General features: G+C 41.2%; 1 protein-coding gene, 1 long non-coding RNA gene and 5 other non-coding genes across 27 annotated transcripts in view; all 7 read left to right on the top strand.

The window, feature by feature from the left end:
- LOC110521570 (oxysterol-binding protein-related protein 9) overlaps positions 1 to 17,368 on the top strand; it is a 35,178-nt gene extending 17,810 nt beyond the window's left edge. For 8 of the 16 annotated variants that reach the window (XM_021599200.3, XM_036968411.2, XM_021599202.3 and 5 more), the window contains 20 exons: positions 5,047 to 5,142; positions 5,286 to 5,330; positions 6,091 to 6,120; positions 6,218 to 6,268; positions 6,954 to 6,992; positions 8,438 to 8,528; positions 9,060 to 9,164; positions 9,272 to 9,431; positions 9,672 to 9,784; positions 10,026 to 10,141; positions 10,220 to 10,305; positions 10,459 to 10,636; positions 11,100 to 11,184; positions 11,290 to 11,400; positions 11,565 to 11,628; positions 12,093 to 12,233; positions 12,367 to 12,445; positions 12,671 to 12,762; positions 12,976 to 13,111; positions 15,357 to 17,368. In XM_021599200.3, coding sequence (XP_021454875.3) covers positions 5,047 to 5,142; positions 5,286 to 5,330; positions 6,091 to 6,120; positions 6,218 to 6,268; positions 6,954 to 6,992; positions 8,438 to 8,528; positions 9,060 to 9,164; positions 9,272 to 9,431; positions 9,672 to 9,784; positions 10,026 to 10,141; positions 10,220 to 10,305; positions 10,459 to 10,636; positions 11,100 to 11,184; positions 11,290 to 11,400; positions 11,565 to 11,628; positions 12,093 to 12,233; positions 12,367 to 12,445; positions 12,671 to 12,762; positions 12,976 to 13,111; positions 15,357 to 15,431 — 1,893 coding nt within the window. In that variant the 3' untranslated portion in view covers positions 15,432 to 17,368. Of the gene's footprint in view, positions 1 to 2,322; positions 2,720 to 5,046; positions 5,143 to 5,285; positions 5,331 to 6,090; positions 6,121 to 6,217; positions 6,269 to 6,953; positions 6,993 to 8,437; positions 8,529 to 9,059; positions 9,165 to 9,271; positions 9,432 to 9,671; positions 9,785 to 10,025; positions 10,142 to 10,219; positions 10,306 to 10,458; positions 10,637 to 11,099; positions 11,185 to 11,289; positions 11,401 to 11,564; positions 11,629 to 12,092; positions 12,234 to 12,366; positions 12,446 to 12,670; positions 12,763 to 12,975; positions 13,112 to 15,356 lie in introns of those variants that run through there. The other 8 variants (XM_021599201.3, XM_090231580.1, XM_090231574.1 and 5 more) reach the window with 3 other exon arrangements.
- Positions 17,369 to 18,750: 1,382 nt separating this feature from the next.
- LOC110521569 (uncharacterized) lies at positions 18,751 to 23,012 on the top strand. Of its 6 annotated transcripts, none has more exons than XR_002473171.3 (10): positions 18,751 to 20,357; positions 20,904 to 20,947; positions 21,154 to 21,176; positions 21,367 to 21,409; positions 21,752 to 21,793; positions 21,972 to 22,040; positions 22,226 to 22,275; positions 22,489 to 22,533; positions 22,697 to 22,734; positions 22,907 to 23,012. It is a non-coding gene; the product is annotated as an uncharacterized LOC110521569 (long non-coding RNA). The 6 variants fall into 6 exon arrangements; XR_016495175.1 differs by having other exon boundaries at positions 20,305 to 20,357; positions 21,755 to 21,793; XR_016495176.1 differs by lacking the exon at positions 21,154 to 21,176 and having other exon boundaries at positions 20,274 to 20,357; positions 21,755 to 21,793.
- Positions 20,727 to 20,803, top strand: LOC149983956 (small nucleolar RNA SNORD74). Its single transcript, XR_016495675.1, has one exon. It is a non-coding gene; the product is annotated as a small nucleolar RNA SNORD74 (small nucleolar RNA).
- On the top strand, positions 21,215 to 21,298 carry LOC118945912 (small nucleolar RNA SNORD79). Its single transcript, XR_005041065.2, has one exon. It is a non-coding gene; the product is annotated as a small nucleolar RNA SNORD79 (small nucleolar RNA).
- Positions 21,826 to 21,909, top strand: LOC118945924 (small nucleolar RNA snR60/Z15/Z230/Z193/J17). Its single transcript, XR_005041077.1, has one exon. It is a non-coding gene; the product is annotated as a small nucleolar RNA snR60/Z15/Z230/Z193/J17 (small nucleolar RNA).
- LOC118945931 (small nucleolar RNA SNORD78) lies at positions 22,570 to 22,632 on the top strand. The gene has a single exon (XR_005041084.1). It is a non-coding gene; the product is annotated as a small nucleolar RNA SNORD78 (small nucleolar RNA).
- Positions 22,771 to 22,842, top strand: LOC118945923 (small nucleolar RNA SNORD47). The gene has a single exon (XR_005041076.1). It is a non-coding gene; the product is annotated as a small nucleolar RNA SNORD47 (small nucleolar RNA).
- Positions 23,013 to 27,694: the final 4,682 nt, after the last annotated feature.

Below are 27,694 nucleotides of genomic sequence, written 5' to 3'. Positions count from 1 at the left end.
TGAGCCTTCTAGTAGTCGTTTCCCTTTCTTTGCATGGGTAACGCTGCTTCGATGGTGGCTGTCGTTGTGTTGCTGGTTCGAGCCCAGGGAGGAGCGAGGAGAGGGACGGAAGCCCCTGGCAATACTAAAGTGCCTATAAGAACATCCGATAGTCAAGGGCCTCCCGGGTGGCGCAGTGGTTAAGGGCGCTGTACTGCTGCGCCAGCTGTGCCACCAGAGACTCTGGGTTCGCGCCCAGGCTCTGCCGCAACCGGGAGGTCCGTGGGGCGACGCACAATTGGCCTAGCGTCGTCCGGGTTAGGGAGGGTTTCGCGCACCAGCGACTCCTGTGGTGGGCCGGGCGCAGTGCACGCTAACCAAGGTTGCACGGTGTTTCCTCCGACACATTGGTGTGGCTGGCTTCCGGGTTGGATGCGCGCTGTGTTAAGAAGCAGTGCGGCTTGCGGTATCAGTATCGGCTTTTTTGGTCCTCCATTTTTTGGCGTTGAAAAATCATAATCTATTCTGGTCCTCATCAGAGAGCGGGAGTCATCTGAGAATAGAAGGATATAGTGCGATCTCTTTTTGATCTCGTCTCCTTAGCTCCTTCTGTGCAGTGTGCACTGCCACTGTGCACCTTCCCATTTACACACACACACCAGGCACCTGCCACTCACAACAACAAAGATGAGGTCACATCTTCCTCTCTGACAAGCCGTTTTAACTCTCCATATTTGCATATGAGGTTTGGTCCAACAGAATCAGTCATGGACACCGAAACACATTGAGACATTATTTTACATGTAATAGAAGAGAAGTTAACCTTGTCTCAACTCCTCATAGCGCACAGAGCAGACTACTAAAACAGAGATATTAAGGAACATTGAGGACGTTTACATGTACACTAATAATTCGATGTTAAACTGATTATGGCAGTAGGCACAGTTATTCTGATTATCTGAATCAGCCCAAGGTCATCATCAAAGTAAGCAAATGCCAATTAAAACACCTGGTTTTCTCAACAATCTTTTGAGTTATTAGGGCATGTAAACATTTGCTAGCACAAGCAGCGCAAGCTTCCTTTTGCGCGAGTGAAGTGAGTTCAGGAAAATCTTAACCATTTCTAATATGAATACTTTTTCACATATAATCTGTATGTCCAAACTTTTAATCAAATAGGTTTCACCAAAATAACATGGTCGCTGTGGTATAACTTTTATTTTGATTTTCTGCATTTATCAGTCCCATCGGGTAACCAGATTTCAGATGTCTCCACGTAACAGGATTATTAAGGAAATCGGTCTTCTTGCAAAGCATGTAACCGTTGAAATCAAACTATTATTTTAATCTATTCACAGTAATCATATTATTGTGTGCATGTAACTACTCATTGATTCTGGAAAATTAATGCTCAGTTTGTGGTGTGCGGTATTGCGTTACGTTGTACCGGTAGCAGCATTTTAGCCAAAGACTAATACTGACCGTCTAGTCTGTTTTATAAATGTACAATAAGCATAAAACACTATGTAAGGAATTGGCAACTTGTTCTCATTCTGAGAAATAAGGTAGATCACTTGATTTCATAATCTGAACAAAGTGGACAGACTAGCATGCTGTTCAAACAGTTGGAGATGGGCAGAAGGGTGTGTTCATCTGTTCTACTTTGTTAGCTAGCAAATAGATCCAAGTTGGCTAAATTTTAAATATAAAGATTAGCTGGCTACTCACTAGCACATAGGCCGGTGCGTGAGAGATTGTTTATGAGGTCTGTATTCATTTTCTATAATACCTGCTACAAGAAGTTTGTCATTATTAGTGAATGTGCATTATGCATAGTTCTGATTTAAATTTGTAACAAAAAGGCATTTTCATAGGCCACCCTGAATGTATTAGATTATTGCTGACTGTTTTAAATGCAGTGTATTTGACCTTTAATTGTACAACAAAGCTTATTTGGAGAAAACATAGAAAAAAATTGAGATAGGATTTTTAGGCCATATCTCCCAGCCCAAAAGCGTGTCTGTCCCTGTGTGGTTAGGTGCACCAATAGCGTAGTTGGGCTGTTGGTTGGTGATGGGCAAGCCATAAAGAGAGTGCTGTGTATTAGTCGCTCTATGAACTGCCAATTTCCAGCTATTAATTTAGTCTGTGCTTTTTGATTGGCTCATAAATATACTTTCTCTCACCTCCCTCAAGTTGTTTATTTATGTTTATGTTTATGTTTATTTATGTTCTGTTCCGCTTTCCTTTTCTAACCCACTCCTCTCGTCCCCGCCCCCTGAGGAAAAAAAATAATAATAATACAAAAAACGTTGCTGACTGGGTGTATCTGTCTGCTTGCAGACACTGTGGAAGCATGCAGTCATAGTGACATCATTTGACCTGGAACCAATCAGAGCCCTGCTTACTCTCAGCCAGACATCTGCCTTCAGCTTTATCCAACCAGGGCAGCTGTTGTTGCTTGTCACATAGGCTTGTGCTGCCTTTCTTTTTTTTTTGTAAGAACGTCTGTACTTCCTGTAAGAGAGAGAAGGATCCTGGATGAACTTTTCCTGTGTATGCTGCTGCTCAGCTGATGTAGAACATACCAGACAGGTTTGGTGTGGTTTCTGCTGGCAGTCAGGAAGAGTGGAGAGCACAAGAACAGCCGTGTGTTTGAGTAGCGGAGGAGAGAGGGGCTTTGGGGTCAGCTTTGGCCTATGCAGTCTGACGAGGCATGTCCCTCACAGCTCGGCGTCCTGTGAGTACCACATTGGGGGGAAACGGTTGGTGGCTGTGCGATGATGCAGTCCTTAACTGAGGCATGCTGTGTGGAAAGCAAAATGGGTGGGTTTCCAGTGTCTGGTGGGTTTCCAGTCTCTGGTGGGTTTCCAGTGTCTGGTGGGTTTCCAGTGTCTGGTGGGTGTGGGCAGGTATTGTCTGGTTAGAGGAAGCCACAGATTTAGTGAACATGGCAAAGCTGCAGTCTCTAGCCTACATGACTGTCCTCTGGGTTTATAAGATGCTCTTGTCGAGCAGAAATATCCCCTCCATCATTGTAATATGAACTTGTGTAGACATAACAGAAATAACGAGCAAGAGGGATTCTCTTTTTCCCTGGTTTGTTTGTAGTGCCAAAGGCTTTGTCCCTTGTGATTGAGGTCATTGTCATTGATAGTATTTTATCGAACCTAAAGTACAACAGACCCACTCAAGTGTTTGATATATAAATACTGTATGGTAAAGTTCCCTGTGAAATATGAGCTGGAATGGTTTTTGATCACTTGGAGTGGTTTTTGATCAATATTAATTGTAATATTGAAAGGTCAAAATGCTGTGGTTAAGAATTTGTTTCTAGGTCTTTTTGAGGAAGTTGCTATGCATTTCATTTCTGTATTTTGGCCTTGTTGTGTTCCAGAAAAAATGGGGGTCATGTTAAAAGGAACTGCATAAAGTTACTATGAAACCAAGGTAAATAAGGGGAAGCAGGTAACCTAGTGATTAGAGTGTTGGGCCAGTAAGCTGACAATGTACAAATCTGTCCTTCTGCCCCTGAACAAGGCAGTTACTTACTTACTTACTTACTGACTTTATTGTCCCCATGGGGACATTTTGTTGCAGTGTCATGTACACATTTAAAGTGACATTTTAAATACAAAACAAAATTCACAATACAACGTTCATAACAGTTACATACCAATAAAACATTTTAAATAATAAAATAAAAATAATAAAGACAAGCCTGCTGGCCTTACTGAGTCGATAGGAACATTAGCCTGAGCTATTTAGGAGGGATATCACACCTGGCACAAATGATTGTCTAGTTCTGTTTTTCCCTGCTGAGGGGTGTCCTATACCTGCGCCCAGAGAGGAGTATTTCAAAGTCCGGGTACAGGGGGTAGCTTGGGTCTGAAATGATTTTGTGAGCTTTGTGGAGTGCCCTGACCTTAAAGATCTCATCCAGGCCTGTCTGTTTGACTCCAAGTACCTTGCTTGCTGTGGTGATCTTTCTCAGCATATTTCTCTGGCTGACAGTGGCATTGCCAAACCAACAAACAATACAAAAAGTTAATATCAATGAAGGATTTGTAAAAACAGAGTCAGTATAGTACAGTCTACATTAAAAGATCCCAGCTTTTTGAGAAAGTACAGTCTCTGTTGACTTTTTGTAGATCTGGTCTGTAACATTTACTCCACTGAAGCTTATTGTCCAAGAGGACACCCAGGTATTTGTATTTCTCTACAGTCTCTATATTCTGACCTCTGATAGATGTTGCAGAGGTATGTGTTGTACACTTCCTGAAGTCTAACCCACTGTTCCCCGGTAGCCCGTCATTGTAAATAAGAATATCTTCTTAACTGACTTGCCTAGTTAAATATATATATATTTTTAAAGTAATTTTTCTCAGTTCCACACCATGATCAGTTAGTGCCTTTTTGCTTGGTAGGGCAGGTCAGTCGGGCATCTGGTCAGTCGGGCATCTGGTCACCTGTTCAGCAAATAATTACTACCACCTAATGGATATTATGCAAGGAAATGATCTCTGTCAGTCTGTGGTTAATGATGGGAACCTAAGGGCTTGAAAGGTGATTGACACTCGGCCAGACTCCCCAACCTCCTCCTGCACATACTCAAACACATACTCCGAGTCATAGATAGATAGGTAGGTCGTAGATAGGCTAGTATTCTCTCTAAAATGTTTACAACTTAATTCCATTTGCCATGGGTTTCTTGATGCAATTATGCTGATGCCATAAAATGTGTTCAACTAAGTAGGCAGGCAGGCAGGCAGGCAGGCAAAGTATTTTTAAACAATGCTAGTTGAACTATTCCTATCACTCCACTTACAGTACAATGCTGGAAGCTTCTCCCAAACTGTTGCTGTTTTTGTGCTGCTACAACCTGTTTTTTCAAAGCCCCACTTGGGAATTTAAGTACTTTTTTTTCTTCATCCGCCTACAAGCTTTCAAAGTATAGGCAATGGCAGAGTAAAATTCTTAGTCCAAAATAGGTTACCAGATGGGAGCAGAAAACTGTCATAAAGTTAGACTAAGAATGTTCTGCTGTTTTTTTCTTTTCTATTTTAGGAGGCAGAGACAGGATTTGTTCCAAGTGTCCAAGACTTCGATAAGAAACTTGCAGAGGCTGACGCATACCTACAAATTCTAATTGATCAGTTAAAGGTGAGGCTTCTCCACATTTGGGTGACTATGTATGACCGTGACTCTAATAAAACCTTGTGATCTATGAATGTTTTTTTAATTCGGCTCCTGATTTGCATGTATCCTCTTCAGCTCAGATTGATTGCATCTCCACTCTCTTCCAGCTCTTCGATGAGAAAATCAAAGATGGCAATGAAGAGTCATGCAGAGTGAGTGACGTCTCTGTTTCATCTCTTGTCAACAGAACGATGCCTGATAATTAATGACTCAAAGATAATATTTTATAACACTTTATTTTAATAAACCATTTATAAGGCATTTATAAATTGTGTTCACCATTGATGAAGCATTACTCCCACATTAATCAACCATTTACTAATCATTAGCAATCTTTTTTCAGTCCCTAATCTAAATTGTGTGCTATTTATACTTTCTAAATGTTTTGAGTGACCAGTGTAATTTCTCACAAGAAGATGGGCATGCCATTTATGCAGTACCTGGTAAAAGAATAAGCACACAACTGAGCATGTTTAAGAAAATGTATATAAAATACATGTGAATAACTAGTTTACTAACATTTACAAATGTGGGAGTAATGAGTTAATTAATGGTGAGCAAACCGGTTGTAAATGCCTTAGCTGTGATTCACTTCCTTATTGAGATCCTGAGTTTTGTTTTTGGTCAGTTTGTAACATTTAAACTCTGTAGCTTATTTAATATGGTGAGGACAATGACCTATTATGTAGTGATTAATATAGAACACAGCTATAGATGGAATGTCATCATTGCTCGTCCAGTCTAATTCCATGGTTGTGGAAGAGTTTAAACAAAGCTGGTTTCCGTGTTGGTTTCACTTTGCCGATCTTTCTCAATCCATGGTTTACCTAACTTTCAGTCATGATTTCCAAGTCTCGTCAGGTGGTGAAACAGCCATTTGTAAATGTGATTCTCCCCCTTTTTTTTGTCTAGAAAATTGAACATTTGAAGGAAACTACATGTGTAAGTAAAACCCCATTTGTAAATGTCCTTATTTTCAGAATCATCTCCTGTTGGAGGTTGAGTGCTGTGTTTTATTGTCTGATGTCTTTCATTTCAGAGTATGGTAGAGTCCATCAAGCACTGTATTGTATTGCTGCAGATTGCCAAGGTAAAAAGGGTTCATTCCTTTGACTGTTGCACAGGGGTAGGCAATATTTTTGGCTTGAGGGCCACATCAGGATTTCAAAGTTCAGCGGAAGGCTGCAGAGATTTTTTTTGTAACTGATTTGTTCGTTAAGAGCGAGCCAAGAAAAGGGCAGTTATTTGAAAACGTATAGGTCCTTTATAATTTCAACATACTTTCTAACTAGTTTTAGATGTTCAAGAGTGGCCTGGAGTGTTTTTTATTTTATTTAACCCAAATGAAAAAACACTAAAACCCGCGGGCCAGATCAAATGAGCAACCAACCGGCAAGCCGTATGTTGCCCACCCCTGGTGTTGGGGCTCTCATTGCATTACTGTCATGTCATTGTTGTGAGAACATCACGGTGCACTGCTTGTTTTAGCCATGCCAGTAGTTTTCCACTTGACTACAGCTTAGGTTGTAGTTTATTGTGGGCAGTTTGCTACATTCCATTAGGTTCCATTTTGAGATTTTGGAGAGGTGATCCTCTCACACTCGATCATCCTTGAGCTCATAATGCTTTTCTTGTGTTATGTTGGCATGAAGAATGCTGACTTTCTAAATGACTTAACTGGTTTCTTGAAAGAGAAGCTCTTAACAAACTCATATCATCATTACATACAAACAATTGAGCCATCATAAGTAACGTTTTCTTTTCAAAATTTTAAGGATCAAAGTAACGAACAGCAACACTCAAACGGACTGATAGTAAGTGTTGACGTTCTCTGTCCATAAGAAAAATCTAGATCAACCAAACCTCTATTCTTCTTTTCCACTTAATTCACTCTGAACTAAAGAAAAGAAGACAAATCAGATCTGGAACAATGCATGCCATTTGATAAATGGCTTTATCTGGTATATTGCTCTTTCCTTTGCCACTCCCCTTTTCCAGCTGAATGTCCTTAGCTTTTCTGTTGCTGATAATAGTTGGGTACTTTTCTCTTTACCCCTCATTTTAGACACAACATCATTCTGCTTCTTTTATGACGTGCGTGTTTACGAGTGTGTGAGTGCGCTTATACCCTCCCCCCAACTCGCCATCGATTTCTCCTTACTGTGCATGCCTATTGAACCATCAAGGACTAATAGATGTCAACCCATCAAGGGCTGTTTACTGGCTTTACTCTTCCCATAGATGTTTTTAAGTCCGAATCCCATAGGATCAGCCCGCCAGGCTCGTCTTGTGAGAGTAGTCTCTCTGGCCATTAGCGTTACACATGTAGACCCTCTTCTAACCATGGCTTAAGCACTATATAGCTCTAACCCCTTTCTTCTACCTGCACTAGAGGCATCCTTCGCTGTTGATTTAATCTCTAGTTAGCGAGGCCACACTGGTTTGATTTGGTGTCACCACGATGGAGTGGCAACATTTCTGTAATTGGCTATAATTAGGAGTGACTGCCTTACTTTCCAGAAGAAATCCTCTCCCAAATCTCACTCTGACCCCAGATCTAAAGGGCAGAGAGGACTTACTTTAATTCACTGCATGCCTTCATTTTTCTTGGCTAGTTTCATATTTCCACTTTCCTGGCTCTCTCAGCAGAGTAGTGTGACATCTTCCATTCTGCTCGGTGCCCACACTGAGCGTCAGACCACTCTCTTCTTCACCCTGTCTGTCATCCCTCAGCATGCTGCTCCCACCACACTGTTGTGTTCTGAGATTGTGGAGGTATTCTGGCCTCTCCTCTAGTTTTTGCTGTTGACATAAAGCTATGGCAGCAGTGCGCTTGGTATAGTGTGTACATTACAGAGATATCGGCCATAGAGAAATGTAGCTTGAGCATGTGGTTTTCACTTCACAGGATCATTTCAATAGGGGACATTATGCCATCACATTCTGTAGTTAACTGGAATGTGTTTTGTCCGATTTTGCAGGGCTGCAACTATGCTGGATAGTATTAGGTTACAGTAAGTGTTGTGATATAAGTAGGTAGATATTGATTAGGTAGAACTTAATTAACCAATATTTCCCGGAAGCAGAGTGAAAGGTAATTGATCTTTCCAGTCATTAGCAGTGTGTATTTTATTTTTTCATGATAGTCTTCTCCGTGTTGTTGCATGACGTATCGCTACAGATTGCGTTCTAGAGCGACGTGAGTTGCAAATGTATCTTATGTTTTAAGACTGGCACCGTTTTGTCTCGCCCTGTACAGAGCACCATCAACCCAGTGGATGGGATATTTCCGCCTCTGGACGCTTCTTTAGTCAATTTAGCCATGCCAACACAGACCACCCTCCCCACAGGTACAGTATACAGAGAGCCAGAAACACAATCTCATCTACAGTCCTATCAGAAAGAATAATAATACTCCTTTTGAGTCCACAAACTGATATTGCAGACATGGGGCGTTTTTATTATTTTTTTTAAACAAAAATGTTATTTCATGGACATAGAATAGTCTTGGATTGAATACTTTCAGATTTCTGTACCTGATGAATGTTTATTTCCTGAAACCACGTCTACAGTGCCACCTGGTGTGCTTGAATCTCTGATTCATCATGTCTACTTGGCCATGAACTTTTCCCAATGTAGAGCAATCAAAATTGGACACACACATCCGATTCCAAATCTTGACCCCATGTTGCCACAGTTTGGTGACATTTTCATTCTCATAGTCACAGGTTTATATTAGTCTGACTGCTTGGTAGTTTTTGTGTGATTTTGAAAAGCTTTCTCCCACCAGGTCTGTAATGACATTGTATCTGTTGCATCATAAAGCAGTGTTCTAAAGCCAGAGCGTTCTCCTTTTTCTCTCATCATCTTTCTTTCTGTAGATGGCTCTCAGATGTGTAAAGGAGAACAGCGGCCTTCCACTTTACCGGTGGGGGCTGTTGTCACGGTGATGGGCAGTCTGCAGACTCCGACCCCCAACAGCACAGGTCAGATGTCACCTCACTTGAGGTGCAGTTATAATTGTTTATGTACAAGAGTAAATAAACTCAACCCCCACGTCTGTCTTGTTTGTTTGTCTGTCTGTTTGGTTCAGGGAGTGGCCCCTCGGACCCCAGCAGCAGCGGTGCCTCTCCCAGTCACATGACCATCCCCTCCCACTCGGTCCCTGACTTCTCCTACTCCAGCAGCGAAGATGAGTTCTACGACGCTGACGAGTTCTACCAGAACAGCACATCTCCCAAGCACCTTCTAGAGTGAGTGTGTGTATACAGTCTTTATCATAAACCATCCATACCACAGTTACTGGGGTTTACAGGGACCAAGGACGGGGAGGGAGGTTGTCCACCTCACCACATACTCGCTCTTTACTTCATTATCATATAAGCTGATTGTGTTTTGCTGGAGGTGTGTTTATATCCTGGGCCTTTTATATATTTCCTGTCAGGTAATCAGTTCTTTCTTTTCATCTCTCCCTCCATCCTCTTCTCTGTCAGTCCTTCTCGGCCTCCTGCTGCCTTGCCTCACAGCAATGACGGAACAGTGCTGAAACGACCAGACACTAACGAGTCCCTCAACTCCTCCATGTCTAACGGCACCACTGATGCAGGTGATTCACACATGAACGCACACAAATCCACACACTCACATTGCCCTACTTATCCACGCACGTGTCTACCCCAAACAAGAAGCTATTTTTATAGAACAACAACATCACACATTCTGTTCCTGTTCTATTTTGGTGGATGTTTTATTTAGTAACAGAAAGGAGGACATCGGGATGTCCTGTATCAGTGGTGTTTCGCCGACTGTAGGTGTTTTAAACTCTGCCTACCGTCTGCTCTGGTCAGATCAATTTGACAGCCATGATGACGAGGCGGAGGATCAGGGGGAGTCTGTGGAGGAGCACAAGAGTGTCATCATGCACCTGCTGTCCCAGGTGCGGCTGGGCATGGACCTCACCAAGGTAAAAGCTTTCCGTCTGTCCGTCCGTCTCTCGTCGTCTCTCTCTTGCTGATTGTTTTCTTTATTTTCTTTCTCTCAGGTGGTCCTGCCCACATTTATCTTGGAGAGGAGGTCTTTGCTGGAGATGTACGCTGACTTCTTTGCACATCCGGATTTGTTTGTCAGGTACACCACTTCAAACAGTCCCCCAAAATAACAACAACATTGCTTTTCAGAATCTCCCCATCATTTCCATTGAGGGCATCCTGCACAGATGTGTTCAGATGGAGCCACAACTTTTCCATCCAGTGGTGTGACGGCTGATGTTTTCATCCCCAGTATCGCAGATCAGCTGGAGCCCAAAGAGCGCATGGTGCAGGTGGTGAAGTGGTACATGTCAGCCTTCCATGCGGGAAGGAAAAGCTCAGTGGCCAAGAAGCCATACAACCCCATCCTGGGAGAGGTCTTCTTCTGCCACTGGGACCTGCCTTCAGAGAGCGAGGAGCCCGCCGCAATGGTGAGCGTTGTACCACAGTAAAGGCTGACAACTTATATTCATTTGATTTATATGCTGGTTTTTAGTAATACTATAATTAAGCAATAAGGCACGAGGAGTCGGTGTGGTATATGGCCAATATACCACAGCTAGGGGCTGTTCTTAGGCATGGTGCAGCGGAGTGCCTGGATGCAGCCCTTAGCCGTGGTATACTTGCCATATACCACAAACCCCCGAGGTGCCTTATTGCTATTATAAACTGGTTACCAACGTAATTAGAGCAGTCCAATTAAATGTTTTATCACACCCGTGGTATACGGTCTGATATACCACGGCTGTCAGCCAATCAGCATTCAAGGCTCGAACCACCCAGTTTATAATCAATGTTATGTTTTGTGATACTGAGGCAAGTGTTTTTAATTGTTTCTTCAAACCTTTACCAATAAATGAATGTTTACCCCCGACTCCTCCTCCCACTCCTCAGGAGCCATCGTCAGAGGGTCCGGTGCCATGGGCTTCAGCCAACAGTGTGTCTTTTGTAGCAGAGCAGGTCTCTCATCACCCCCCCAGTGAGTCCCCCCCCCCCCCCTCCCCCCATTCAATATTTTACCCAGCTGTCAGAGTACCAAAGCCATACATGTTAACTGTACTGTTGCTTTTCCTCTTCCTTGTAGTTTCTGCATTCTACGCAGAGTGTCTCAGAAAAAAGATTCAGTTCAACGCCCACATTTGGACCAAGTCAAAGTTCTTAGGAATGTCAATTGGAGTGCACAATATTGGCCAGGGTAAGACATTGCTTCAAGCACTTAGGCTTTCTGTTAACTTCAAATATTTACCAACTACTATACATGGGAATACTTCTTTAGCTCACATAGTCCAAAACATTTATCCTAACAAAAACCACACACTTACCACACACTTACCACACGCTTCCTCATCTCTCCTCCAGGATGTGTGTCCTGTCTGGAACATGACGAGCACTACATACTCACCTTTCCCAATGGATATGGCAGGTAGGGTCATGCTTGAAGAGTAATTATAAGCTGGGTAGTTCGAGCCCTGAATGCTGATTGGCTGACAGCCATGGTATATCAGACCGTATACAACGGGTATGACAAAACATGCATTTTTACTGCTCTAATTACATTGCTAACCAGTTTATAATAGCAATAAGGCACCTCAGAGGTTTGTGGCATCCAGGCACTCTGTGTTGCGTTGTGCATAAGAACAGCCTTTACCTGTGGTATATTGGCCACATACCACACCCCCCCGGGCCTTATTGCTTAAATAACACACACTATCACAGTGTCTCAAGTTTGTGGTACTGGAAATAAAAGACCCATTTCAAATCCCAATAAAACAGAATTCCAGCACACACAATTTACTGTTTATGTAAAGTGAGTGTGTATAAATGGGTATAAGTTGCTATCTGGATTCCCTGACCTGACATGTAGTGAGGTGCTCCTTCTCTCTTTAGGTCGATCCTGACTGTCCCATGGGTGGAGTTGGGTGGAGAGTGTAACATCAACTGCTCCAAAACAGGCTACAGTGCCAGCATTGTGTTTCACACTAAGCCCTTCTACGGTGGCAAGAAGCACAGGATCACCGCTGAGATCTTGTAAGGGGATTTTGTTATTTGTAATCATCCACATAGTGTTAGCCTATTCTTGCTTTATTAACTGTGCTCACAGCAGTATATATTTTTGGGGGTTGTGATGTTAGTTAAATATTATAAATGTGTTTGTTTGCAGTCCTCCCAATGACAAGAAATCATTCTGCTCCATTGAAGGAGAGTGGAATGGAGTGATGTACGCTAAGTGGGCATCTGGGGTGAGTTCAGTTAAAACATTAGATCTCTGCTGGATATCAATGTGTTAATAGGTGATTCAGGAAAGGATTGTTGTTTTAAGAAAATTACTATGTTCCATGTTTTTAATCCCTGACCTCAACATGTTCTCACTGAAGGTTGACCTCGTACATAAAAAGCAATATAGAAAGTGTTACAATTTAATACACTTTCAACCCAAACTTTTTATCTCTTGAATTTGAATCCAGGAAAACTCCTTGTTCATTGACACAAAGAAAATGGGCTGTATCAAGAAGAAGGTGAGGAAGTTGGAGGACCAGCTGGAGTACGAGTCCCGCAGGTGAGAAGTCTCTCTATTCGTTTTATTATGGGCAGTAATAAGTGGCTGTTTTGTGTTCTGTCCATTCGCCTTTCTGTGGACTTGGGGGTCGTAGCTCCTGCCATGGCATCCAGTTTAATGTGACTATCAATCCAGCCCGGCACAAAATTATCAGATTTAGCCATATTTAGTTTGGTCCGGAACCTCAAGTCACTGTTTGTCTTTGACCCTCAGCCTTTGGAAGGATGTGACAGTCAGTCTGAAGTCGAGAGACATCGATGCAGCAACGGAAGCCAAGCACAGGCTGGAGGAGAAGCAAAGGGGCGAGGCCAGGGAGAGGAAGGAGAATGAAATGCAGTGGGAAACTAGGGTGAGTGTGCCTTTTCTTATTACACATCTCCAGAGCCCTGACAGCAATATTAACAGCCACCCAGTCCATATCAAGGTTAATAGTTCACGGTCATGATGATTGTATTTATTTTGATGGAAAGTTTATGACTCATAGGGTGGCTCGCTTGCTTGGAAAAATAGTTGTTAATTGCAAATGTGCCTTCAGAATGTATTCACACCCCTTGACTTTCTCCACATTTTGTTGTGTTAAAAAGTGGGATTACAATGTATATAATTGTAATTTGTCAACGATCTACACAAAATCCTCTGTCAAAGTAGGAGATCATTTCTAATGTCTTGATTTAGTTAAGTATTCAACCCCCTGAGTCAATACATGTTAGAATCACCTTTGGCAGCGATTCCAGCTGTCAGTCTTTCTGGGTACATTTTTAAGAGCTTCCGCACCTGGATTGTGAAAAATTTGCCCATTTACTCCTTTAAAAATACTTCAAGCTCTGTCAAATTGGTTGTTGATCATTGCTATACAACCATTTTCATGTCTTGCAATAGATTTTCAAGCAGATTTAAGTCAAAACTGTAACTTGATCACTCAGGAACATTCCCTGTCCTCTTGGTAAGCAACTCCAGTATAGATTTGGACTTGTGTTTTAGGTTATTGTCTTGCTGAAAGGTGAAATTATCTCCCTGTGTCTGGTGGAAAGCAGACTGAACCAGGTTTTCCTCTAGGATTCTGCGTAGCTCCGTTCCATTTCTTTTTTACCCTGAAAAGCTCCACAGTCCTTAAAGATTACAAGTATACCCATAACATAATGCAACCACTATGCTTGAAAATATGGAGAGTGGTACTAATGTGTTGTATTGGATTTGCCCCAAACATAACACAAAGGTTTAATGCTTTGCCACATTTTTTTATAGGATTATCTTAATGCGTTGTTGCAAACAGGATGCATGTTTTGGAATCTTTTTTAAATTCTGTACAGGCTTCATTTTTTCACTCTGTCAATTAGGTTAGTATTGTGGAGTAACTACACTTTTTTCACCTTTTATTTAACCAGGTAAGCTAGTTTAGAACAAGTTCTCATTTACAACTGCAACCTGGCCAAGATAAAGCAAAGGAGTGCGACAGAAACAACAACAGAGTTACACATGGAATAAACAAGTGTACAGTCAATAACACAATAGAAAAAAAAGAAAGTCTATATACAGTGTGTGCAAATGGCATGATGAGGTAAGGCAATAAATAGGCCATAGTAGCAAAGTAATTTTCAATTTAGCAGGTTATGTTAGATGAGCAGATGATGGTGTGTAAGTAGTGATACTGGTGTGCAAAAGAGCAGCAAAGTAAATAAAAACAATATGGGGGATGAGGTAGGTAGATTGGGTGGGCTATTTACAGATGGACTATGTACGTCTGCAGCGATCAGTTGGCTGCTCAGATAGCTGATGTTTAAAATTAGTGAGGGAAATTGAAGTCTCCAGCTTCAGCGATTTTTGCCATTCGTTCTTGTCACTGGCAGCAGAGAACTGGAAGGAAAGGCGGCCAAAGAAGGTGTTGTTGATCCATCCTCAGTTTTCTCCAATCACAGCCATTAATCTCTAACTATTTTAAAGTCACCATTGGCCTCCTGCTGAAATCCCTGAGCGGTTTTCTTTCTCTATGGCAACTAAGTTAGGGAGGACGCCTGTATCTTTGTAGTGCAATCCAAAGTGTAATTAATAACTTCACCATGCTCAAAGGTATATTTAATGTCAGGTAAAAAAAACAATCTACCAATGGGTAGGTTCCTTCTTTGCGTGGCATTGAAAACCTCCCTGGTTCTTTATGGTTGAATCTGTGTTTGAAATTCACTGCTTGACTGAGGGACCTTACAATTATCTGTATGTGTGGGGTACAGAGAGGAGGAAGTCATTTAAAAATTGTTATTGCACACACAGTGAGCCCATGCAACTCACATTTTTACTCCTGAACTTATTTAGGGTTGCCATAACAAAGGGGTTGAATACGTATTGACTCAAGACATTTCAGCTATTCATTTGTAATTAATTTGGAAAAACATTCCACTTTGACATTATGCTGTGTTGTGTGTAGGCCAGTGATGGAAAAAGAAAAATCACAATTAAATCAATTTTAAATTCAGGCTGTAACACAACAAATGGTGGAGAAGTCAAGGGGTGTGAGTACTTTCTGAAGGCGCTGTGACTTTTGGATTTTTATAAGCACTATTGTGGTCCCCTCTGATTGTCTCCATGCTTCCTCCCTGTAGTTGTTCCATGAGGATGGTGAGTGCTGGGTCTACGATGAGCCTCTACTGAAAAGAACTGGATCACAGAGGCACTGAGGCCAAAGATGCAGATCTTGGAGTCTTAATAAGAACTCTTTTGCAAAGCACTTCTTATCCAAGCCTTGGAATGACTGATGATTGAACATGATCACAGCTTTGCATTTTCAAAGTTAAAATTTAATGAAATTAAGAAGAAACATCTACAATGTAAAAAATAATAACCGTTGTTTTGCCAACCCCACATCCTCCACCCCCTGAAAGACAAAAAAAAGCATGACAAAAACAGTACCAATGCCCTTCGGCTACACAAACAAGTCCTCACAATCTTGCAGGAGGATCCCTCAAGGGTCTGTTATTTTCCTCGAGGGGGCGGGTGTTTTGATCGAACAAACCTCGAAAAACAGCGTTCTGTATCTCAGGGAAGCTGGTGACTGAGGAATGAATGGTGTTCTTCCAGGAGTTAGACAGCCTTATGGTGGAATCACAAGGGGGATAACTTGGCTTGCCAACAACTAGCTACAGCTGTTTATATATAGATACTTATGATGAATGTATATATATATTCTCTTTTTTTTTAATTGTATTTCTCTTTCTTTCTGGCAGTAGTAAATATTTTAGGATATGAACTCTATGGCAATACATCAGGAATCATTCCTTTTCCTTTCTACATTCGTGCCCTCTCAAGTTCGTTGACATTCTCTCCCCATGTACTAACTCCATCTAGTGCAGTGGTGTCAAACTCATTTTGCCCCGGGGTCGCATTATGTCTTCAACGAGGTCCAGAGGGCCGCATTGAAAATGTGTTATTTCCTCACCGTCATTTTTTTTATTTTAATTTCTGATGCTCCCTGACTGTCTGGCTTTAATTTTGGTGATTTATTAGCGAGCTGGACACAGTCAAGAAACTGTGAATGTAGGTCCATTATCATTTCAACACGGTCTAGATTTTATTTTAGTCATTTTAAAGTCTATTGAGTTTTTTTTTTGTTTCAATGCTAACACCTACGGGCCGGATTGGACTCCCACGCGGGCCAGATGTTTGACACCCCTGGATTAGTGTATGTTTATCTGCTCAAGATGACCAGAAGAGGCACCCAAGAAGTCTGCATTTGCAAGATAGACAAAGGTGGAGTCGAGGAAGAGGACTTGTCAACATGTTTATTATTTTCCCTTGTGGCATTTATGAACAAATGTATGTCTTTTGATTTGTTTTTCAGGTGATTGGGTAACATGCTAAGGCGCTTTAATGAGCAGTTTTATTGAGTGCTAAATTTGGTTGAGGGTACAAACTTTAATACCAGGTTAGATTATGTCCAGTGGTGGTGTTACATATGAGAGAATAATTGTCTTGTTTCTGCCTTTAATCGAAAGGTTCATTCCCCATTCAGTGCCACATCATTTTAAACTAAATAAGCAGATGTTTGGATAAGTACCTAAAAGAAAATCTCGATCTTTCACTTGAGCATATGAATCATATGACTGTGGATATTCTTCAGCGAACCCATTATGTGAAATATTGTGAGCTAAAGACTATTCCTTTTCCCCTCAGAAGGCTTTTTATCAGTAAGCAAGGCCAGGTAATACAGTACATGAATTGACATTTTGGTTATTGGAAAGGAATTGTGACCAAAACCATGTGTAGCGATAGAACACATTCCTGCTGAATACACGCACGCAATGATTGCCTGTGGTGAAAAACTCAACAAGTTCACTTAACTGAAATGTAAAGGTGGAGTATCATCCTTATCTCTAAAGTAGATAAATACAGTATCTTCTAATATAATAGAATTTAGAGGTTACAAACTCAAGCCATTTTTCTTTTCATGTTATGTCTTTGTAAATTAATATTGAATCAAGGCCTTGCATACATTTCAGTATCGCTTCAAAAGAGCAATCGGAACAAAATTTATTTTTTATTTCCTTTGAATCATAACCATTGATTGTATTAGATTTTCATGTTTATTGATGCATAATATTAAATCTCCATGAGTTTACCGCTGTGGTGTTTGACATCCTTCATTGAAAAAGCTTGTGGCTGAAGCAGTACAATAAGTACTATAAGTATACATTATAGTAATGAAACTCAAATGGCATTATATATGATATGATAGAAAGTAAATTATAGTATTTGAGTATCTATTCAGATTATAAGTGATATGAAATTAGCTGTTCTGTGACTAAAGCCTTGTTCACACTGCAGGCCTTAATGCTCAAATCAGTTTTGTTTTCTAATACTGACTGTCCAAACAGCAAGTTACAAGTGACCACATTGGATTGGTGTGTTCAGACAGCAGTCATTTGCTGGCATGGCTACGCTAGTTGTCATAGTAAGGATGGGTGTTTGCACTGTGGTGTAGGCTGATTGGTGGTGCTCGTGCTTCCTATCACTCAGAAGTTATGTAGCAAGCTGAGGTGACAACAATACCTGCCATGGATATTTCCCAGTTGCCTTGAATGTTCAAAATCATAGTGTAAGAACATTTTTTTTAAAGCCTCAGTGGATAAGAAGATCCAACTTAATTTTTGTCTAGCCACAACAGTCGACTAGCTAGCTTGGTAGCTGTTTAGCTTTATAGCACATTCACTGATTTGTTTGTAAACAATTAAGCTAGTTAGCTACCACATGTTATTGTCAAACTGTCAACAGAGTACCTAGCAAGCAACAAGATATGCCAAATAATAGTCCAAAAACCACTTGCAGGCAAATAAATCAGATTTGACCATTCGGACACGTCACAGGAATCAGATTTATATCTGACTTCAAACTTGGTTTGAAATGTGGCTTGAAATATCCTATTGCTTTTTGGCTGTTCAGACTGCAGGAAAAAGACCCGATTTGAAACAGAAATGCAAATAAATAGGATTTGAGTCATTTAAACTGCCAATGTGAACACGAATTAGTCTACAATGAGCTCAACATGTAGCGCATACCAAAGGTGAATCTCAAAAGTGGCTTTTTCTCTCGCCTCCATCTTCACTAATTGAAAAAAATGAACCGCTGTAAGAAATATAGTGAATCCTTTTTGCTTTCACCTGTCCTTTTTGCTTTCACATCAGTGCAGGTGGAGGAAATAAGGAGAAGAATCCACTGTACCATTGAAATGCACCCAGGTGTGGAAAAAAATGCAGGTGTGTCATAGCCACTTTATAGAGCACATTATTTATAGAGCATATTAAATATTATTTGCTTGTATCCATCGCAATTTGTGGACGTGGTTTGGTCTTGATCATACTAAAATGCAACAAAGATTGTATTTTTGGTCAGAAAATAAATGTTGGCTAAACTTCTCAAGTGTTTTCTGGTTCTGCTTTAATTTACCACATTTTTACTGCAACCCATTTTTGTGCAACCCATACCTCATTGGTGCGACCTAGTAGCCAATGAGAATAGAGATAAATAGTAACGCGTCTTTTTGTAGGCACTAACTCCGCCATGGTTCGTTTTTGGATAAACGCCGAAAATAAGGTCTGCGGTAAACACAGGTTTAGGAGATCTTATACGTTTTGTCCTGTAAGATCATTTTCATTAGTTAACGTCAATTTTTGTGAAATTTGAATAATTCATGTAATTTTTTTAAATGCACGTAAATTCTTCATAATGCATAAAGTTCAAGTTAACTGACTGCTATTATATCATAGAACAAAACGTATAAGATCTAATAAGCCTGTGTTCACCTTATGTTCTTTGTTATTCCAAAACATTATTTCCCCATTCATTTTTCCAATAGCTGAACGAAACACGGGTAACTCGTTTCCGTGTTTTAGGACTACAAGCTGACGAGCTCTTGTGCTAAAACAGATCACACGTTTTCATTGGTTGAGGTGCATTCCACCACGCTCGACACAAGACAGAGGAAGAGGCGCAGAAAGAGCGATAACTCGCCCCAAAATCAGTCTTTTCCAACAGGTTGCGTTTTTTCCAGCTCACCCAAGCGAGTAGTTTTTGTGTGGAGATCAATACTGTGTCTGATTTGGTCAACAAAGTAATGGCTTATTTGCATCGTGAGGTTTATTTAATCGAATATATGTTTTGTAATGCTTAGGTTGTTACGAGTGTACTGATTTAAGGACACGTGACATCCCGGAAATGTTGAGAAAAAAAACACTTTATATCGAAGTTGTGCCTGTTAGTGCTATCCGGAATCATTGGGACGTCCCTACCCTAACCATAACCCTTAAACAACATGTACCTTTACCATTTTAAACGTCAACGTCAGTGGGGGTAGGGACGCCCCACTAACCGTTATTTAACTAGGAGAAGCCCATTGAGCCCAGTCTGTTTTTCAAGGGAGACCTGGCCAAGAGGGCAGCAACAATCAAATACATTACGGAATTAAAACATAGAACAATACAATACAACAACATGATCCAGCCTAAAAAAGCATTTACACTCCTTAGTAACAGAGTCTCCCATCAAAAATGTAAATTCATTCAGTGGCACTAACATATCTAGATGAAGCATGGATTGCAGACTATTCCATGCATCTGGTGCACAGGACCTAGCAGACCGGGTATGGTAACTGTTGCTGGTGAAGGAGACCAGACTACAGAGGTAAAGAGGGAGTTTACCCAAAAGGGTTTCGTAGATGAACACATAAATGTAGGCCAAAAATACGAAGATAACCTGCCAAATAACGTTGGTAGTCATGAAGTGATTTGAACGGTTGGTCATGGCTCACATCAACACTATCAACCCGGAAACCCTAGAGTAGACCCACTTGGTCCCCTAGCCGTGGGTTTACGAACACCGCATTGACTGTTTGGAAAGCCTGCGCGCAAATGAAAAAGTGTGGTGGGTGGGTTCGACCCGCCCCCAGCTAACCGTTCCGTGTGCCGCCGCGAGGGGCTTCCCCCCAAAATCGCGTTTGGCCAATCACAGAAGAAGATACTGACTTTTCCCATAAACCAATGCGAATACATTCCATATAAATTCAGCCTCCACCCTTTCATCGGTCTCCTTCTCCTCTCCGATCCTGAAGAAAGGTAAGATGTTTGTCTTGTAGTTTCTAGTCCAAGGTTATGTATTTAATGCAGATGCTTTCAATTATGTATCAATTTGTATTTACCGTCATAGTTTAGTTATGTCTGGTAAATTTGTCATCTTGTGACAACTTTGCCAGTTCGTGTTGCGCGCGCTAGCTTTAGCTAGTAGGCTTAACTCCACCACGTGTGATGAACAAGTTGTCTCCCTTCACTCGCGCACAACTATCTTCTAGGACAGGGCTACCTTACTCCAGTCCTAAAGTACTCAGTTGGCGGGTACTCGAGGATCGAGTTAACTCACTTTTAATATCGGGAGCCGACCATTAACTACAACGCAGTCAACGAGTACCCCGGCAAGCTGGGCCTCCCTTTCTTACATGATGAAATAAGTGTTGGTAGGGACATCTGAGTTGCATTGAGGAAACGCCAACCATTCTGACTTGGATCATACTTAATTACCTAGTGTCACTATTACTGCATTGTCCTAGTTATTCAATTTACGTTTTATCAAAGGACAGATTTTGCAGATCTGATTGTGTTTCGCAGGTATTGCTGAGAAGCAAAGCACAAGTTGGAAGATTCAAAATGAGGTATGCATGGTTATTTGTATTACCCTACATCCACTTGTCAAATCGAAGAATTTGAGCCCTGTGCCACTGATGATTCCATTTGCTACTCTTGATCTGTCTGGATGATGAATCTGCAACCACCAATTGCATGTTCTGAGGCACAGCACGTTGTTTGCTTTACCTGTGAAGATATTTTGAAGTATAATTTTACATTTATTCTTTTACAGCTGCAGAGAAGTTGTGGCATTGGGTATGTTTCATGTATTTCATAGGAGTTTCAGTGCCTTGTACTGTAAATGATGATTGTTTAAAAAAATAACATTGGGAATCTCTCTGAAAAATAATGAAAGAAATATTTTTACTGATGCAGTGCAGCTGCTTTCAAAGAAGCCAGTCTGGTCTCCTGAGATATAAATTATGGCTTTATTTCTTAACTGCAGATGGTGTACTCTGGGAATGCCAATATCTGAAACTGTTGCCGTGGTAAGCTACTACATTTTGTTCTCCAACAGGAGCAATGGTATTTTACCTTTTTAACTGGGCAAGTCGTTTAAGAACATGCTTATTTTCAATGACTGCCTAGGAACAGTGGGCCAACTGCCTCTTCAGGGGCAGAACGATAGATTTGTACATTGTCAGCTCGGGGTTATGAACTTGCAACCTTTGGGTTACTAGTCCAATGCTCTAACCACTAGGCTACCCATGTGATACAATGAATGCGTATGTCTGCAGATGCACCATGAAGAATAAGCAGCGTTGCTGGTCGTGTCTGTTTTAGTAGGTTCAATTCACTGCATGAAGTTCATGTGACCTTTCCTTTTTCAGAAGCCAATGGAAATTAGTCATGTGACTGAGACTTTAACAAAGGTAGGTTGTTTTGTTTAATTAAGGCTTAGTACTTGATACAATGATGACAGCATAGTTCAGCTGATACTCTATGATGAATACTCAGCATTGTCTTTCGCTCCTATCTGATGTATCCTTGATTTCAAAGCACATGTATCATTTTTTTTGCCTATACAACCCTGACAGTATTTCTTTGCAGAACTCAAGTTTCTGACCATGCTGTGATGGGATCCTGGAGTCTCAAGTCTAGTTTGGCTGTTAATTTAGGGTAAGCTGCAAAGTGTCCAAATAAAATGAAGAGTAACAGCAGTGCAATCTGAAATGATGACATTGAATCAGGTCTCTGATCTCTTTGAGGACAATATTGTTACACACTCTGATTAGATTGAGGTTCTTTGATTTTCTTGGTTTGGAAACCTTGAGCAGTTTGATTAAACTCTAATCTCTATTCAGACCCAGTAGATGCAGAAACAGGATTTGGTGTTGCAAGAAGGCAGACTGAAGTGAGTTACACATGTGCTTTTTTACATTTACAACTAAAGGATGACTTTGACATGTCTCTGGTTCAGTACATTGTTACACTCAGTTCAAAATTTGATGCCCTTTCCCATTGCATTTTGAGTTTGTCATTATAATATAATAATAATAATAATAATAATAATAATAATTAATAAAATAATAATATAATATAATAATTTTTCACTTTGCATGGGCAGTGGATACTGGGCGTAAAGGATTGGATGTAGAGCTGTCCCTGTCAGGTTGGTATACATAGATTTGGGTAATCCACTTAACTGTTTCGGTGATGCTTACAAATGTCTGACCTGAATTGTTATGTGGACATTATCAAAACTGAGGAACCTGGAACTTTATTGCATTGCCCATGATTGTAATTTTGTCTCAATTAACTTAATCTCTCTCTAGGTGGCCAGTGTACAACTGCCAGTGTAGTTAAGAATGAGGTAAGATTAAGACCTGTGCAGTTGCCTGTTATTCTCAACCTATGATGAAGAGATTCTGCCAAATGATTTTTCTGATTATACCATACCGTTCCATTTATATCTGAGGTTGTTAAATGGTGTTACTGAGTGTGTTTGTGAATGCATTTTGCTTAGTTCTCTGCCATTCTTCCAGAAATGATGACGCTATCAAGAGATGCAGTGGGAGACATCCATGATTTCAGACTACATTTATCCTGGGTGGTTACTGATTTCGACTATCAATAAAATGTGTGCACTTATCCCTGTCTTGACTTTAATGTGTTATTAGCTGGCTTAGTGAGTTTAATAAACCATTCAAATAATAGTCATTTGATTCCAGATCAAACTGCAGATTTGTAAAAAGACATTCAACAATTTGATGTAGCTAACGTAAACTTTAAAAGACTAAGTAAAAACGAATGAAAGTAGTGCCAATGCGCAAACTTCTTCCAAGTAATGTTGTAGGGGTGGCGTCTTGGCAACTAGCTGTAACTTGAAGACTGGGCGTAAATTGAAGACATGCAATTGACTAAAACATAAGCATCTGCGCTACCGATGGCTTAACACGTCAAGAGTCCATTGACTTTGACGTCTTAGAGTTGCGTGAATTTGGTATCAGGATAAATATAACCAGTCGAATTTTTAAATTTATGTAATACATGGCAAATGCAACGGTCGTGTATACGGGCTCACTAATACCACGCAGAACAGAACGTATGTAAACAGTTCTACTGTGGACATGTTCCAACCCGTCATTTGGCCTTTCAGAGGCTGGGCGTGGTTTAAACTTGCTCAGCCAAATCGCAGGCGGGTCCCCGCCTCTTGGAGTCCTCCGATGTATAGATTCTTACTGTTCTGGTATCGCAACCTAGTTATAACAGTTGCTCAGTTCCGGCTATTGTGGTGTTCAGTATTTTTCCATCTCAGTTAAACCTCAATGACCACCCCTCCCTATGCCTGCTTAACCACAACTTTGTAAGATACAGCAAGTCACCATGTGCTCAAAATTGTTACGTACAAACACGGACAACATCTGCTGGGCTGTTAGCTACAGTTTTGCAACATGCCGGTTACACACACAGGCAAGCAGTTTAATCTCATGATGCACAATTGCAGATACTTCACACAGCCAACATCGGATAATATTTAATCATATGGTAATAGTTAATGTAAAATACAGAATCCCACAATGGATAGGGTGTTTAACTTGCAGCCATAGTAAAATACAACTGGGGTAACCGTATCTAACCCATTACTCTTAATACATTTTACGTGGGCGTGAGTAGCTAGCTCATTTACATACTGCAGATTTTCCCGCAAAATGGCGGTTAGCTTGCTGCAATGTGTTTGGGCTCCCTAGTGGCTGTTTAAGGCACTGTAACTGCATCGTTGCTAGAGGCGTCACTACACACCAATGATCGGTTCCAGGCTGTATCTCAACTGGCCATTATTGGGAGTCCATAGAGCGGCGCACAATTGGCCCAGCGTTAGGGTTTGACCGGAGTAGGCCGTCATTGTAAATTAAACATTGACTTCCCTGGTTAAAATACAAATTGAGCAATAAAGATTATGCACGTTCCAAGAGTAGCTAGTTTAGCTAATCACTCAATACCGCACATCAGATCACAGGACATTTGTTTACTCGATGAGCAGACTAATAGCCTTCGCATTAATTAATGTACTCTACTGCGTTTTACTTAACGCTAGAACCGAAATTACTTGACAATCGTGTTGAACAGACCCATTACCAGGCTGACATTGCCATTATATTGAGTGACGGGACAATGCAGGGTGGAATTTGGCCCATGGGTGGCACTAACAGCCGGCCAAAGTGTTCTGAGCCCCCCCCCCCCCCCCCTCTTTTTATTGTTAAATAATTATATTTTATATTTTCCATTTAATATTCTTTGAATCTACCTTCATCCCATGACGCTTGAAGTTGTTCCGCACTGATTTTAACAAGTTTTGAACATCAAAGATGATGGGGAGTTTGGTCTTCAACTGTGATGCAGTGTGCACCATCGGTGTGTTCCTCAGCATTTAGACTTGCCCCAAGGAGTTTCATAGACTTCATATTACAGGGTGACTGGTCACACAACATTGATGACCTGTCGCATTTAAAGTAATTACTGTAAATTCCAAATATATAGGAGGGATGAAACTGGACTATTGTGTATAGACATTGTTACTTAGTCAGTCCTATGCTTTTTAGTCTCTTTATTGCCAATATCAGCAGTCTCTTGGGCTGGCGTTGCCGATTTAGCCAGGAAATAGCCAAATGCCTGCGTGGGAGATGTCAACAAGGCACGGGTAAGTAAATGAAGTGTCTTGAGAGTGGAATTTTAGGAATGTTAAACTGTAGTCATGTATTGTCTGACAGCTCAGTCACATAATTACCTGTTTCCATTTCGAAGTGACACTCCTAACCATAACAACCATTGCCTGATTGGCAACATCTCACTTGATGGTTAAGCTATCAATGACGTCAATCACAGAGAACCTCCGCCCTGCCCTTTCTTATTTCTGTGCACACTGCACTGTAGTTTGAAGAAGTCCTTTTAGATGTGGAGGTAGCGACTCCATGGCCTCCAACATTGGATCCTGTTTTGTTCTACAAATTTATAAAGAGGATAAATGCATGATGAAATCACCCTAATTGTATAACCAATCCTAATGCTGTCTATTAGAAGTCAACATGTGTTATTCCAGTCTTGCAGATTTTGACAGCTTATTTTCCAGGAGTCGTATTCTCTTAAAAACGAAACATCTGTTTTGTTATTTTTGTTTCAATGTGTGAACAATTAATCACTGTGGGTGTATTATTATTATTATTATTATACTATAGACTTCCTTCAATTGGATGATGGCCTCCTCCTGCATGACATCTGTGTTACACGCTGCTTGCTTTGACACCTGAGCTTCCTGTATGCTCATAAGGACGCCTTCTTCTGTCACCTGAGCCGCCTCCTGTATGCTTGTGAGGATGCCTCCTGCCACCTCTGTCACCTAACAGACCACCTCCTGCAGACCACCTGAACTAAATTCAGCATCTGCTGCTTCCTCTGCTGGAGCTGGGTCTTCGCTCTCCTTCACTCTCTTGTTCTCTCGGTCTGTCTCACCTAAAACTCCTACATCTGCTTCCCTGTCCTCTCCTTCAAAAATAGAACATTCAAGACTTTAAACCTGTTGTATTAATATAAAACAATAATGATGCATCTTTAATCGCTACGTGTTTTGTAGTTGGCTCACTTCTATTTCTACAACGCTGTGCATCTGTTGCAGATTGAGGGGGTGGATTCATGCAATTTATTCTGGTAGGTACTGCCTCGGAGGACAGCGTCTTCTGTGAACCCTGTTGAAAGAGACATTTTTACCAGAAAAGGATTTACTGAAATGTATTTTTATTGACAAAGTTAGTAGCTGTCCCTTAATCAGAATAAAACTCTTCAAAGTGCTCCTCTCACACAGAATAACCCCCTTTCTTCACGTCCTCAAAGGACTTCTGCAGACGGATGTCCCTACGCCTGATGTTTCTCAGCCATCTCTTCCACCTGAGTAATTGCAAAAGTGTTTACGGTTAATCTCACATTTTATGAATTCACATTCTTGTGGAATGACAGGCTTTACTTTACTGACTGTATCGTCCCCATGGGGGCATTTTGTTGCAGTGTCATGTACATGTTTAAATACAAAACAAATTGACAATGCAACTTTCATAAGAGTTACATACCAATAAAAAGAGACTAACCTGCTGGCCCTACTGAGTCGATAGGAACATTAGCCTGAGCTATTTAGGAGGTATATCACACCTGGCACAAATGATTGTCTAGTTCTGTTTTTCCTGCTGAGGGGTGTCCTATACCTGTGCCCAGAGGGGAGTATTTCAAATTCTGGGTACATGGGGTAGCTTGGGTCTAAAATTATTTTGTGAGCCTTGTGGGTGTTGGTTTTGGGGATGACCAGTGAAATATACCTGCTGGAGCGCATGCTACGGGTGGGTGTTGCTATGGTGACCAGTGAGCTGAGATAAGGCGGGGCTTTACCTAGCAAAGACTTATAGAAGACCTTGAGCTAGTGGGTTTGGCGATGAATATGAAGCGAGGGCCAGCCAACGAGAGCATAAAGGTCACAGTGGTGGGTAGTATATGGGGCTTTGGTGACAAAACGGACGGCACTGCAATAGACTGCATCCAATTTGCTGAGTAGTGTTGGAGGCTATTTTGTAAATGACATCGCCGAAGTCGAGGATCGGCAGGGGTAGGATAGTCAGTACTATACTGACAGAGTATAGTACAGTCAACATTAAAAGTTTTTTGAGAAAGTACAGTCTCTGTTGACTTTTTGTAGATCTGGTCTGTACATTTACTCCACTGAAGCTTATTGTCCAAGAGGACACCCAGGTATTTGTATTTCTCTACAATCTCTGATAGATGTTGCAGAGGTAGGTGTTGTACACTTCCTGAAGTCTATGCACATTACTTTGGTCTTGTTGGTATTGAGAACCAAGTGTGATTTGTCACGCCACTCTACAAAGTCATGTAGGACCGGGCCATGGTGTTCCTCGTCATCATGCAACAGGCTAATCAAGGCTGTGTCAACAGCGAACTTAATGAGGTGTGTCAGGATGGGAACTAGTACAACTATTAGTGTACAGGACTGGGGACAGAACACATCCCTGAGGAGAGTCTGTTGGTGGTGCGTATGTCCGATAAGTGGGGACCTATTTTGACCCGTTGTGACCGCTGGCTCAGGAAGTCCAACAGCCACAAAACCAGCCCCCAATTTAAGGAGAAGTCCCGAATGAGTCTCTGTGCCAGAATGTAAGGCTGGATTGTGTTGAAGGCAGAAGAAAAGTCAACAAACAAAACCCTGACATGCACCCTGTAGGTGTCTAGACCATGTTGAGAGTAAGAATGGCATCATCAACTCCTCTGCTGGGCTG

This window comes from Oncorhynchus mykiss, chromosome 4 (assembly GCF_057628025.1).
Source record: "Oncorhynchus mykiss isolate SJ-2025 chromosome 4, ASM5762802v1, whole genome shotgun sequence".
NCBI lineage: Eukaryota > Metazoa > Chordata > Actinopteri > Salmoniformes > Salmonidae > Oncorhynchus > Oncorhynchus mykiss.
This window is presented reverse-complemented; position numbering and strand designations above follow the sequence as displayed.